The 13195-nt window shown below is 49.2% G+C and overlaps 1 protein-coding gene across 3 annotated transcripts in view; it reads right to left on the bottom strand.

Moving 5' to 3' along the window:
• Positions 1–1837: 1837 nt before the first annotated feature.
• SH3BP4 (SH3 domain binding protein 4) overlaps positions 1838–13195 on the bottom strand; it is a 30479-nt gene continuing 19121 nt past the window's right edge. For all 3 annotated transcript variants that reach the window (XM_031604519.2, XM_090144537.1, XM_090144536.1), the window contains exons 3-5: positions 10367–12729; positions 2688–2876; positions 1838–2449 (exon numbers count right to left, since the gene is read on the bottom strand). In XM_031604519.2, the coding sequence (XP_031460379.2) occupies positions 2225–2449; positions 2688–2876; positions 10367–12729 (2777 nt within the window). In that variant the 3' untranslated portion in view covers positions 1838–2224. The remainder of the gene's footprint in view (positions 2450–2687; positions 2877–10366; positions 12730–13195) is intronic.

The following is a 13195-nucleotide window of genomic DNA, read 5'->3' as shown; positions in this document are numbered from 1 at the left end:
TCCTTACAGCGGGCAGAAGGCATCTAAAGGATGTAGCCCAGCCCCAGCAGCTGAGGAGAGCTGGGATTTCTGACCGAGGGAGGGAGGGACAAAGCAACACAGTGGTCACCCCGAAACGTGCTGAGCGTTTCACCACGGCTCACAGCAGCCGGGGAGCTGAGCACAACGAGTTTTGTGCTGCTGCTGAAATGTTAAGCTGGGTATAGAGTACCTGAGGTAGTTAGAAAAACCAAGGGGAGAGCAAAAAAAAAAAGCTGAAATTCTTTAGGGACGTCCCCATCTTGGAGTCACCAGAGAGTAAAACTGCCTACGAGGGCTGGGGCTGCCCTTGCCTGCTCTGAACACAGAATCACAGAATCACAGAATCACAGCCCAACAGCCATGCTGTTCAGACTGAATCTCTCTTGCAGGAGCTGCTCCTTATTGCATTGGAGATTTGTTTTTTGCTTGGTGTGAGGAAAATGTGCTCTTACAGTGCCCTGATGTCGTAAAGAGAAAGCAAGTGCATCACGGGCTCAGGTGCTGGCAGACCACATTTATTTCTGTGCTACGCTGCGTTGCATAGGAAACTCCTTAAAGCCCCTGAGGAGAAATTAAGGTGCAAATTATTTCTGGTGGGGTCCTGTGAGGGGAGACTGCTTCTGGGGGCGTCGTTTTGGGAAGAGGATGTAAAGCAGTGAAGCTGTGGGAAGACATTCCCTCCAGAGGCTGCCAGCACCATCAGATGCCCGCTCACCACCTGCACCTGCAAACCCATGGGCAGTGCCCCACACCTGGCTCTTCCAGGGAGCTCGTATCACCTGCAGCCTCCTAGGAGAAGAAATCAAGCCTAAGTGTCACCGCCTCCTGCTCCTGGCTGCTGAGAGCCCAGTCTGTTGGCCACAGCAGCCGCTCTTGTGTGCTTCTACTGAGTTTGTCAAAGATGCCTTCCCCACTCTTTCTGTTTTTCTGGTTCAACCTGAAAGAAAATCACCCTTAACAATCCGTCTTTCTAGCTATAAAGAGACTTTGCAGCTAAAATAATGTTTCTGTGCAAAAATATTCCCCTCTCGTGTAAAATATTTCAAAGCTGAGGAGCAGAAGGAAGAGGGGAGGTAATCCAAAAGAGGCAGCTATAAAACACGAGGGGAAAGAACGGGGCACTTGGTACCACAAATACTCAGCTCAATGGCACCTGTGTCATTGCAAAAGGTATTTACAAGTTCAGCTGGAGTTTGGGAGCCTCAAACAGCCCCATTCAAAGCCCTCAGAAATCAATGGCAATGAGTATGAGGACACCAGACACGTCTGAAACATCTCCGCTGAGCTCTGGAATGGATTTCTAATTAGGAGGAACATGCCCAAGCACTTTGCTGCAATGGCAGAGTGACCCACTCTCACCACCACTGGCAGCAAGGAGCAGAGCTGTGCTCAACCCCCAACTTCCAGCTTCTTTCAGACATGGCAGCACCCAGCTCCAAAAGCCAGGGGCAGCATCCCTTCCCATGGTTAGAAATGGTACCCGTGCATCTGCAAACATGCATGAGCACCTCCCTACCCACAGATGACAAAATGCACGTCTGTAGATACATTTAAAAAAGAAAAAAACTAAAACAGCTAAACAGGTGATATGTTCTGTAAGATGGGGGGGAAAAAAGCTCCTTTCTGATTGGGGCTGAAGACACCCCAAATTCACATGGTGCTCTACAGTCAGTCTACACTGTGGGAGTTTACCAAAACCATTGGGACACTGCTGTGCTTTGTCTTAAATACGTATTTACATCGCTCGCTTTCATCTCAAAAATGATAATTTAAAAGCAGTCTCTACAACATACAAAACAGCAACAGCTTCCCTCCAAAGTGGTTACAACCTTTTTACTGCTCATTACAAAAATTAGATTTTTTATTTGTAAATGCCTAAAAAAAAACACGTGTTCTCTTTTGTGATCCCTCCCCGCCCCCCTGGCCCCTTTTAAGTGTCTGAGTAAGAAATAGTTGAAGTGGTATCAATTCCATATGAAAAGCCATCCCTTCTGGATGCCTTCCCACCAAGACGAGGGTCTTCTCCTGCTGATTTCCAGTCCTGCTGAGAACTTGCAAGCTTTGGCCTCTTTAAACCTGGGGAGAGCAATCTCCACTTCTTCTTTTTATAATCAACTGTTAAAAAAAAAAAAAGAGGGGAAAAACAGAAAAATACGGATACCACCAATAAATGAGACGTGGATGAAAACATCTCTGCAAGGAGCTAGATAGCAAAATCCTCGTGGTCTTGTGGGCTGAATGCAGCTGCCCGGAGCATGTCCAAGGAGTTGACGAGGATGAGGGTCCCTGTGAGATGCTTCCAACGCTTGGTGATGGGATTCTTCATCTTGTCCAGCCCTGTGTGCAGCTCCTGAATCACGTCCCGGTAGCTGTCACCCATTTGGCTGCTCCAGGTGAGGAGGAAGTCATATGCGGGTTTCCACATGGCCTGTGGGACAGAAGGTGGGAGAGAAGAGCTGAATGTGAAGCTCGCCCCATGCCCAGCATTCAACATCCATCCTCAATGCATTCTGATCCCAAAACAAACGCGCTGTGGGTGAAAATATCCCCACGTTTCCCCCCTCCCCAATCACACCCAACTCCTCATTCCCGAAGAGCACAGGTTTGCACAAGCAAAAACACAAGCTTGGGAAAATCCCAAAGGACGAAGGCTGGTCTGCCCTCACCTCACTGTCCACCACCCCACTTTTGTCGCGGTGCGGGGCCTCGTAGGCATCCATCTGCTGCTTGGAGACCTTGGCGAGCTTCTCAGCGAGCTCCCTCCAGCGCTGGGCCACCTCCACGGCCGTGGTGAGCAGCACGAAGTCCTGGATAAGCCTGACCACCAGCCCTTGGCAGTCCATCTTCAGCAAGGCCTGGAAAGGAAAAACAAGGAAGACGGAGTCGGTGTGGGCCCGAATCAAGTGGGGATGTCCCTAAAAAAGCACCACAAAATCCTCCTGCCTCCCTTCTGGCAACAGCTGGTGAAATCAGTGGGCAGGACAGAAGAGTAATCCCACTAATTGAACCGAGTGCCCTAGCCCTGTTCAACCAGGCTTGCAGCTGGGGTTGCCCACCACGGCTTTATGTTGTAGGCTCAAGATGTTCAGGAGCCACATAAGCAGCTAAAAGCATCTTAAAGCCTTTAATCAAGACAATGAACCCCGTGTGCTCTGAGCTGCTTGTACCCCCAGCCCAGAGGAGCACTGTCCAGTGGCACAACCAGCGTGAGCATCCACAACCTGCACCGAGCAGCTGGTGGGCACAGGCCAGGAGGACATTTGGGGACAAGGCCTGGAGAGCAGCCTCAGAACAAGGAGATGGAGAAGAGAAAATGCTTGACTGACAGCAGTGTGTTTTCTAGCAATAATTCAGCCAGGAATAAAGGACAGAGCAGGTAAAACCCTGTTCAAAACACAAAGCAAGTTGCAAAAGGGAAAACCTATGGAAAGGAATGATTTAAACGGTGATTATCAGAGCATCAACAGAACCAGCATCCCTCCACAGCCAAGCTGGAAGGACGAGGCACCCCTCACCGTGTGCCACAGCCAAGTGGAAAGCACGAGAGCTTCAGGAGCAAGCCCTGTCCCTGGACAAATCCCTCTACAGACCTCCAGTGTTTATGGAAACACGTTCTGTGTTATGGAACAAGAACCTTTTGATTTTTATGGGTTTTTTGAAGCAACACTGAAACAATGCTAACAATCCCAAGGTGCCCTGAGGGGCAGTTTACCACCCAGAAAGGTTTAATCATCACTTAATCATCCATCTCCTTCCATGGACTGCAGCAGCAGCTCAGCAGGTTCATCACGCACTACAACGAGGAGACAGATCTGCTAGCTGCTGCCTTTCTTTTTTTGTTGAGCACCCTCTTGTTTGCTTACTGCCAGAGCTGCAAGGACAGCAGAATGAGGACTGCAGCTCCAGGACAGCTGAGCACCAAGGGCACCGCTCAGCATCTCGGCAGGGGAGCTTACTTGAGCAAATGCAAACCACAGCTTGGTGATAAAGAGGACAACCCCCATCCATGCTGCTGTGAGCTTCCAAGGAGCATGCTGTGCTGGCTTCAGCATTCCCATTGGAAACAACACCAGCATCACAGCAGCGTGGAGAGGTTATTACAGCAGTCAAGGACCTGAAGAAAAGCTCTCAGTGGTCCAAAGAGGGCCAAGAAGCACCTGCTCCCTCCTGCTAATTCCCAACATATTCAGAGCACACAAGCTTGAGCAAGACTGTCAGGAATGGTTTTCAGCACAAGGATGCCCAGCTGGCAAGCAGGAGGATGCAACCATTGCCCCCCATGCTCCTCCCTGTCCTTCTGCTGCCATCCCTGCAGCAGGGCTGTGGGTCATCATGTCCTGTCCTGACCCAGGGCTCTGCACACACGCAGCTGAATCAGCTCTGAAGAAGAAGAGGGGTTAAATCCTCTCAGAGTCTGTTTATCAAGGGGACAGTAACAAACAGCTGGGGAAGACAGTAACATCTGAAACCACTCCAGCAATTTGCAAAGCAAATATATGTTGATTCCCTTATCTGTTCCCAGCTTACACAAAGCAAAGCTGGGCTTGAATCTAATTACTGTTTCGGACCAGCATTTGCTTCTACAAAATGCTTACACTGGTTTCCTGCATTAGAAGTAGAAATAACAAACCCTCTCGTTAAGCAAGCAAAATACATTTTAAAAAAAACATTATATTTTTCTTGGGCATTGAGAAGCGTTCACATCTGTGCTGTATTCACAACTGTGCAGAGCACTCAACATCCAGCTCTCAGCAACATTATCTCACCACGCAGCCAACAGGCTCAGGGTCCTTTGCTCTTGAAGTGAAGGCTTCAGGTGGTCCTAAGAAGCACAGATTTAGGATTATGGCCCAGGGTCTTCTCCCTGAGATCAGGGGTCAGCAAGTGTGAACTGTTCTGAATCAGGCGGACGGTGCAGAAGCATTTTGTCCTTTCCTGATCACACATCAGCTGATCTATTTCCCAGGGATAAGAGCACTTGGGAGAAACATACCCTGCTTCCCAATGGACGCAGGAAAAAGGAGTAACAGCAGGGGATGAAAAGGGAGGTGTCATTTAGCAGAGAGTCCCGTGCTATGAGTGGTACTATCACTTCAAGCCACAGCTTTGAAAGAGATAATTCTGCTCCCCTCGGCTCAGCACGTTCACTCTGAAACCTACTAATAAGCAGAGCAACAGCTCCTGCCTTCACTTTGCCTCCAGGGAAGGCTCAGTCTGCAAAGGGAGCCCCAGGTGAGCCGAGGGAAACACGGGGCAGCGAGGAGGTGATGGAATAAGCAGCCAAAGAATACATTATAGCAGGCACAGGGCTCCCTGCAAGCCCTTGTTGCCCAGCTGGGATTAGCAGGGCTCTCAGCAGATGTAATCCTCCAGCAGGCGCTTTTGGGATTATGCTCCAGCTTCCCTCCATCCTCCTCGGGTGCATTTATTAACCTCAGAGAGGCCCCAAGCCCGCTCCACCAGCAGAGCAGTGCGGCACAGCAAAGGAGATGGTTTGATATTCAAATTCCAGTTCAAAGCAGAAGAGCCTCCACTTTAAAACGCATCCAGGGGAGGCTGAATTTGCATCCCGGCTCTGAAATGCAGAAGCCCATTTCCAGTCCTCTAATCACAGCAAACAGCATCCAAGCAAACAGGCAGCAGGGAGCCCTGGGCAGAGCGCAGCACACAGACAGGGAAGGAGCAAAGAATGGGGCTGAAAGGCTGTATGTGATTCCTGCGCATCCCTTTTCACCTCCTTCAGTTCAATAATAATAAAGCCAAGATGGGATGAGCAGCTATGTGAGCTGTGGATGCGTTGTCCCCTCCCTAGATCTGTTGGAACCATGGGGTGAAGCCTTTTCTCCTTTCCCCCCTGAGGTGGGAAGTGTCCCCAGGTTCACTCGTGCCTGCTAAGCGTGAGACTCAGAAGGAAGCGGTGATGGAAATGGAGTTTTTAAATTAGTTAATGATTTTTTAAACAGCATTTAAATTAGAAAGCACCCTGGAGGGTCCAAGCGTTATCAGGCATTAATCACTGCCTGAAAGGGCTGAAGGTAGCTGCTAGGGAGGCAAAGATGTGGTTACAGCAGCAGCAGCATTCAGAGTTCCATTAACCAAGCACGGGAATGCCTCAGGTACAGCACTCTGAAATACCTGCACTGAGAAACAGGAGGGAATCAACGATTTCCTTTCAGCCCCAGCAAATAAAAAGAGGTCATCTTATGTTGTCTGCAGAGCCAGGAGCCTGCAGGGAAGTTCACAGCCAGCCCTGTGCCACTGCTCTACCATCACCCTGCTCTGAGCAGCCTGCTTGGCAGAGCCTCGGTGGGAGCACTGCCCCACCAGCTCTGTTTGAGGGATCTGGTTTTCATCAAGGACCCAAATTCAGAGCAGGGCTGCCAGCAGCCCAATTCAGGATGCAGGAGCTAGGGGGAAGGAAGAAGAGCACGTTGTGCTTGTGTGTGAGATCCAAGCAGGAACACAGAGCTCAGGCTGTCCAGCAGCAGGGATGAGGACACAGCATTGTCCCTTCACTCCTCCTTGGTAGAAAAGAGGCAGCATTCACACACCTGCAGTCACAATAAATACAGTAAGCAGAAGCACATCTCCAGCTATCTGGAGAAGAAAAAGCTTATAGGATCTGCAGCTCTATGCTAACAAGTGTAGTCATATTCTCAGCAGACTGGTGTTGCTCCCTAGAAGCAGCATTTATTGGAAAGGCTGGTAAGAGCAAGGCTCTACCAAAACACTGTATCAAAAATGCAGTGTGAGAGAAGTGATGTCTTTCACGGCAGGCTTCACTCCAGCTCCAGAGGACCAGGCAGTGCATCCATTGTATGGCAAGTTAGGTCAAGTTTCTCAAATGAAACCTGGCACGGCTCTCTGTGGCAACCTGAGCGCATTGGATTATACTGTGGTATGTGCCTTCACATTTTCAAAACCACCCAAACACCAAGTGTTTGCTGGGACTCCAAAGGCTTGGAAATGTGATGGAGTTAGCACCTGCATGCTGGGCTACAGCCACCGACCACAGCAATGCTCCCTGTGTGCGTGGGAGAAGTATGTCACCTTGAAGCCCTGCCATGGAGAAGTGAGCAAACGCATTTCTTCCCCTCAGCAGCAGCCACAGAGAGCACTCAGCCCAGCTGCAAGAGGTCTGTGTTAGGCTGTATCACTGCAAATCCAGGCTGCAGTGCCTACAGGCTTTGAGAAGACAACCTGCCTGCTGCCTGGGTTGATGGGCAGAGAGGGAGGGGAGAGCTTGGTTTCCCTCTCTGATGTGATGACTAACTTCTGAGCAATGCTCCCCTCGGTTACCTTCACACACTGCTGCTTTTGCTAGATGAAAAGAGTAAGTAATCACAGATTATTTATTAACTAGTCATCAGTGAGAGGGCTTTTCCATGCTTGGCTACCGGTGTACAGCTCTGCCATGGCAATCCTGTGTACTCAACACTGATGTGAGATAAGCAGCCTTACCATTTCCCTCTCCACAGTCCCTTTAGGACGGGACAGTCAACTTTAACATGAAATACACAGATGTCACCAGCAGAAAGCAAGACCACTCGTCGCAAATAAAATCAGCCTTACACGCAAAATATATTACTTTTCAACTGTCATTCCCCAAACACAGCTGTTGTGTTTTTTTGTTGTTTTTTTTTTTAAATCAATCTCACTCTTATTTCTTTGCAAGCTAAGGACCATTTGACAGCAGCAAAGGGTTTAGAAGCAGCACAGTTTTCCACCAGGAGAAGGGCTCATCCTTCACCAACAGGCTGAGACGCCGCAAGATCTGGCACAGAATAGGAAACAGAGCCAATATTCAGGATTAGTCTCCATTCAAGCATGGAAAATAAAACCCGCTCTGGGACTCTGCATGAGATGCATCCCTTTGGGAGCAGTATGTTTTCCAGCAGCTTATAGCCCTCCTCTTGAGTTAGTAGGTCTGTGAGCCCCCAGAGAGCCTCCTCTTTTCTTCATCCCCATAGTTAGGCTGGCGCAGCCTCTCCACGACCTACAGGCTGTCTTTGTCCCCTGGAGACAAAGAGAATAGATAAAAGAAATGCAAGCCAGTAAAGCAAACAGCACAAAGCCCTAGGAAGCATTCAGCAAGAGGAGCGCACAGTTCACCCCATTACTCACAGAATGATTAAAGGTGCAAAGCCTCCTTCTGAGGAACCACAGGGCCAGACACAGCCCTGGCTAACACCTCCACCCAGCCCCACAGCAGAGGAGGGGTTGCTGAGGCTGGATGAGCCGTAGCAAAACATGGCACAAGACATGACTGCATCCCAGGCATCATGAGCCCAAGTGGCCCACGGTCTGGAGATGCAAACTAATGCCCCGAGCTTAGCTTGGAGATGTGGGCCAGAAAGTCAGATCTTCCTCCCAGAAGCTCAAAAAACAAGTCCATACAATGGCCAGAAGAACCCCTCAAGAGAAGCTGAGTTGATGACATGGCCTGCAGCTTGCCTTCTATCGAAACCCAAAGCTAAAACATTGTCCCACTGGCCACAAATCACAAACCCAGGCAGCGAGGTTACCCCTGCTCTCCTCTCATCTCCACCCAACTAAATGTTTTGCAGCCCAGCAGCTCCCTGGCCTCTCACCTCAGTGCCAGCCTACACGGTTCAAAGTCAAGGTGATTTGGGGCTGCCCAAACGGTTGCTCATTCCAACCAGCACCTGCACCAGAGACTGCTGGAAGACACTCTGGAAACCACCATCACACACCAGACCTCTTCATCACAGCGTTCCCTCAGATCAGAAGGCAGCAGCTCAGCTGGATCTGGAGAAGGCAAAGCTGAGGTGGGAGGAAGAGCAGAGGGAAGCAGCAGCATCCTCCAGTAACTGCAGCCCATTGGCCTTCAGCTTGCACGCTCCCCTGGGAATGCAGCATGGCATTTGGACATCCTTGCCCTATGCGAGCAGCTCTGGTGCTCACCCTAAGTGCAGGCATGAGTCAGACTTTTGGGAACTATCTTCCCATTTTCCACAATAACACCAACACTCAGGGCCTGTTATAAAGAGTTATTAATTGTACTGTGCTGTTAGGCAGAGGAAGTACATCCACAAGACATCTCCCATGAACTCCCCTGAAAAAATTTCCATGAGTAATGAAAGGCTCCGTACTCTTCATAATGCCTTACACCTAATGCTCAATCCTGACATTTCCCCATTTTTATTAAGAGAGGTTGGGACGTGGAGTGCTTAATTTAGCTGCAGTCCTCTTCACCCATGTGCCTACTTCTAATTTCCTTCTGTGTGCTGCATGTTCCTTCCCCACTGCCTGCCTGCACCATTGCTAAGCAAAGCTTGTGCTATTCTTAATTAAATTGGCATTTCAAGACACATGAATTGCTGCAACTCAAATCTCTCCTCAACACAAAGTCCTGCATTTTCTTTGGCCCACTTCCTATGAAATGCTAGAAGCTGTTATCGTGAAGACAGTTTCTCATTAGAGATTTCCAAAGAGCATCCTAGAAAAACCTGCAGACAGCACTTCCCCAAATGCCTTTCAGGACAGAGGCAAGCCAGGCACTTCAGACAATTTACAAACACAACCCACAGCTGAACACAAAGCATCCCAATTCAGAGATGCCCTTGGTTTAGCTGTCACTCAAGGAAAGAAGGAGTAAATATAAACAGACATTGTTATAGAGCAATTTGGGGTTGTTTCATAAATGTGAAGACGTAGCACTTCACAGCAGCCATAAAACCCCTCTCCTGCATGTTTGACAAACTTGAGGCCATATAAAAGCATGTCCCTGCCTGCAGTGGGGGGGTTTGGAACTTGATGATCCTTGAGGTCCCTTCCAACCCAAGCCACTCTATGATTCTATGACTTGAGAGGTGGCTTGCCTACCACACACCATACAGGAAAAGCATTTATGTTTCTTGCCTTTTTCCAGTTTTCTGCCATAAAAACCAAGACCTCCATCACTGACATCGCTTTGACCTTCGACTGAGGAGACCAGCAGCTCTTGGGTAACTCCTCGATACGCACGCACATCTCCTACTTATCACTGGAGGCTGAAATGCAATACCCAGCAGCGAGGTCCGGCTGAGCGCTAGGAAAGCACTGGACTGAAATCACCTTGCTTTGAAGGGCCTTCAGCTTAGCCATCTTCCAAGCACGCCTGCTTCTCTCACACAACACATGCAATTTTTAACCCATTTAATTCCTCACTTACAGCCACAATCCCAGCCTGCCAACGCATGTCACCGCAGGCCTGAATCCCCATTCAGTCTGCAAACTGCACTTCATTTTTCAGTGACTGAGTCAGGAAAGCTTAGCTCCCATTCACCCCAAATCACTCCGTACCACAGAGAAGGAAGATGCCCTCATCAGACCTTGGACTCACCATCATCAGCTCTTTCTGGAAAGATTTCCTGTCCTTGTTCTCCGTGTTGTTGCAGTCTTCCTTCAGCTTCTCCAGCACTGATGCCACTCGCTCTGGCTCACTGTCCAACTCTGATCGGCAGAAAAACGTGAGCGGTAAGTTCAAATACCCCAACGCATCCGCGAAGGACCTCCAGCTGCTGAGGTTCTCCATGAGAAGAGTCCTGACGGAGGCATAAATGTAGGTTAGGAATTTGCAGGGTCTGAGGATTTGCTCGAGCAACAGGCTGGTGGTGAGATCAGGCCCAGAGAAGTAGCTGGGTTTGACCTTTCCAACCACCAGCACATTTTTGGTGTGTACAAGGCCTATTTTGCCCTGGTAGTAGCCAATATACCACTCCTTTGTCCACAGTTGTCCCTTCAACCTGATCTTCTCCTCACTGAGGAGGGCTATGACATCTCCTTTCTTGTACTCCAGCAAATAGTGATTCTTGCTTTGCCGCACCACTGTTTTCAGCAGTTTGCCATACTTCAAGCTCAACACCGGCCGGTCCTGAAAAACCGGATACTTGGCAGTGGCAGCCAGAGGTGAAAGGATGATCTTTCCAACCTCGTTCTTCTTGAGGAACCGCCTCTGCCCTGTCGGTTTGATGGCACTTTTAGGAGGCGGCTGTGGCGTCTGGACGCAGAACTGGGTCAAAATGGCATCCTTGTCATCCTTGACCTGTATCCTTAGCGTGAAATCTGAGAGCTCGTTGGGATCATGGGATGCAATGGGGAAGATAAGGCGACTGACCTTGCCCAGCTTCATCTGGAAGCCTCGCACAATTTTGGCTTGCTCACTAGCTTTCACCTCATAGTTGGTCATGTTGGAGAACATGCAGAGCTTGAGGTCCTGAGGCCGGGACAGAGTAAACTGGTGCTTACCCCAGAGCTGAAGGGCAACTGGAGCTGGGCTGTGAGACTGCCTCGTGACCTCGTTCACTAGGAGAGTCTTGGGTGCACATTCGTGCCCAAACACGGCCACAACTGTTTTAAAGGAAGGGTGAATATGTTTTGGGCCATAAACACCAACTGTGATCTTCTTGCTGATATAATCCCAAACAGTGTAAGGGTAGAGGATGTTCTGCCCTTGAGCTACAGCAGCGATGTACATGCAAGGCTCTAGGTTCTCCAGCTGCACCTGTATCGTGTCCCCATACGAATAGCTCAGCTGCATTGGCATGTATGGCCCCTCTTTCATGTCACTCCGCAGGCACTGCAGCCCTACCAAATTCTTGCTCATGATGTCATTCTTAACCTCTGCAGATACCTTCATCTCCAGAATGATGAACGTTTTCACCTCCATGTTGCTGAGTTTGATCTGCAGGACGGGGCTGATGGTGCTGCACTTATCGCTGTTGAGCTCCAGCGGTGGATCTAGCATAGCTTTCATGGAGATCTGCTGCGTTTCCCCGGGGCACACGTGACCTTCTGGCACATGGATGCTGATGTTGGTGTCTGGAAGCTGAACAGCTCCACCAGAGCTATCCAGTTTGCAGACAATGTTGGTCTCCACCGGTTGTGTCTGACCCCAGCCAGGATTTTGACCAAGCAAATCCAAGTCATGGCAAGATCGGGCCAGCTTCCTATGGTTCAACCACGCGGTCCTAAAGTCTTCCCTGCTCTGGAATTGCTCAGGTGTGGGAGATTTTAAACCGTTGAAAAAACTGGACTGTGCCGGAGTGTCCGACTTCGCTTGCAGAACAGAGAGCTCAGACAAGCTGTAAGAGCGTTTGCTCCTGAAGAAGGGATTGTCCCTTTTCACGGACTCTTCCAGGTCCAGCCTGTTTGTGGATGGAAATTCATCAAAAATGTTACCCATGCTGCTATTAGCAGCTGAGCTAGGAACTGTTGAAGAAGGAGGCCCCGTGTCAAAGAGCAGCAAGTCAACAGATGCTTTGGAGTTGGGCTCTCTGTCTGAGCTGGTCAATGTCTGCAAATTCCCATTGAGAAATGGGTTTGTCTGGACACCGTTCAAGAAAGGGTTATTATTGTGGGCTTTCACAGAGTTTCTTTTCACATCAGTCCATTCTCCAAGCAGGTCCAGCTCCCTGACCCCCTCGTCAGGGCTCTCCAGTAGATTGTCTATCATCCCGCTGTCCGTTAAGGAAGAGTTGCGGTAGTTTACAGGCTGGACGTAGGAGGAAGGGATGTAACCCATTTCTGTGGTATTGTGAGCGTACCACCACTCACCTCCTGATGTGTCTAAGACATAAAGATGGTCCCCCTTAGAAAACTTTAAAGTGGTGAAATTAGTTGGACAGTAATCTTTGATTGCTATTACTTCCTTTGCATTTCCAAAGGACGTGGGATTGTCAACCAGCAAGGCACTAGGAGAAGGCACTGTGAAATGAAATAGAAAAACACTGTAAGCGATCCACAGAGTCACAAGTTACTTAAAATCATTTATTTCAGGGAAGAGGTTATATGGCCCAAGTGGTTTTTCAAGGCCATTATCATACACATTTGGTCAGTGGTATCTCAACATCTTAGGCCAGCAGCTCTTCAGCACTGCCTTTTTTTCCACTTATGTTTCAGAGTAAGAGACAGCTAAGAGTACCCATGAAGGGCACGTCCATATTTCCTCAACAAAACTTAGCTCCTTTTACAAAGTCAGGTTATTTGAACCACCACAAACACCATATTGACCTCCCACGGACCAAGCAGCATCTCCAGTCTCTCTTTCAGCAATGTTGAGCAGCAGGGCTGGCTGCAAGTTGTTTGGCCAGTACTATCTGATCGCAATTGCAAGCAAAACAGTTCAATTAAGACTACAAATGTTCACTCTATCGCTGTATTTATTGCTTTT

This window comes from Phasianus colchicus, chromosome 7, assembly GCF_987193195.1.
Source record: "Phasianus colchicus chromosome 7, bPhaCol1.hap1.1, whole genome shotgun sequence".
Classification (NCBI taxonomy): Eukaryota; Metazoa; Chordata; class Aves; order Galliformes; family Phasianidae; genus Phasianus; species Phasianus colchicus.
The sequence above is the reverse complement of the archived record's forward strand: the minus strand, read 5'-3'. Positions and strand labels throughout refer to the sequence as shown.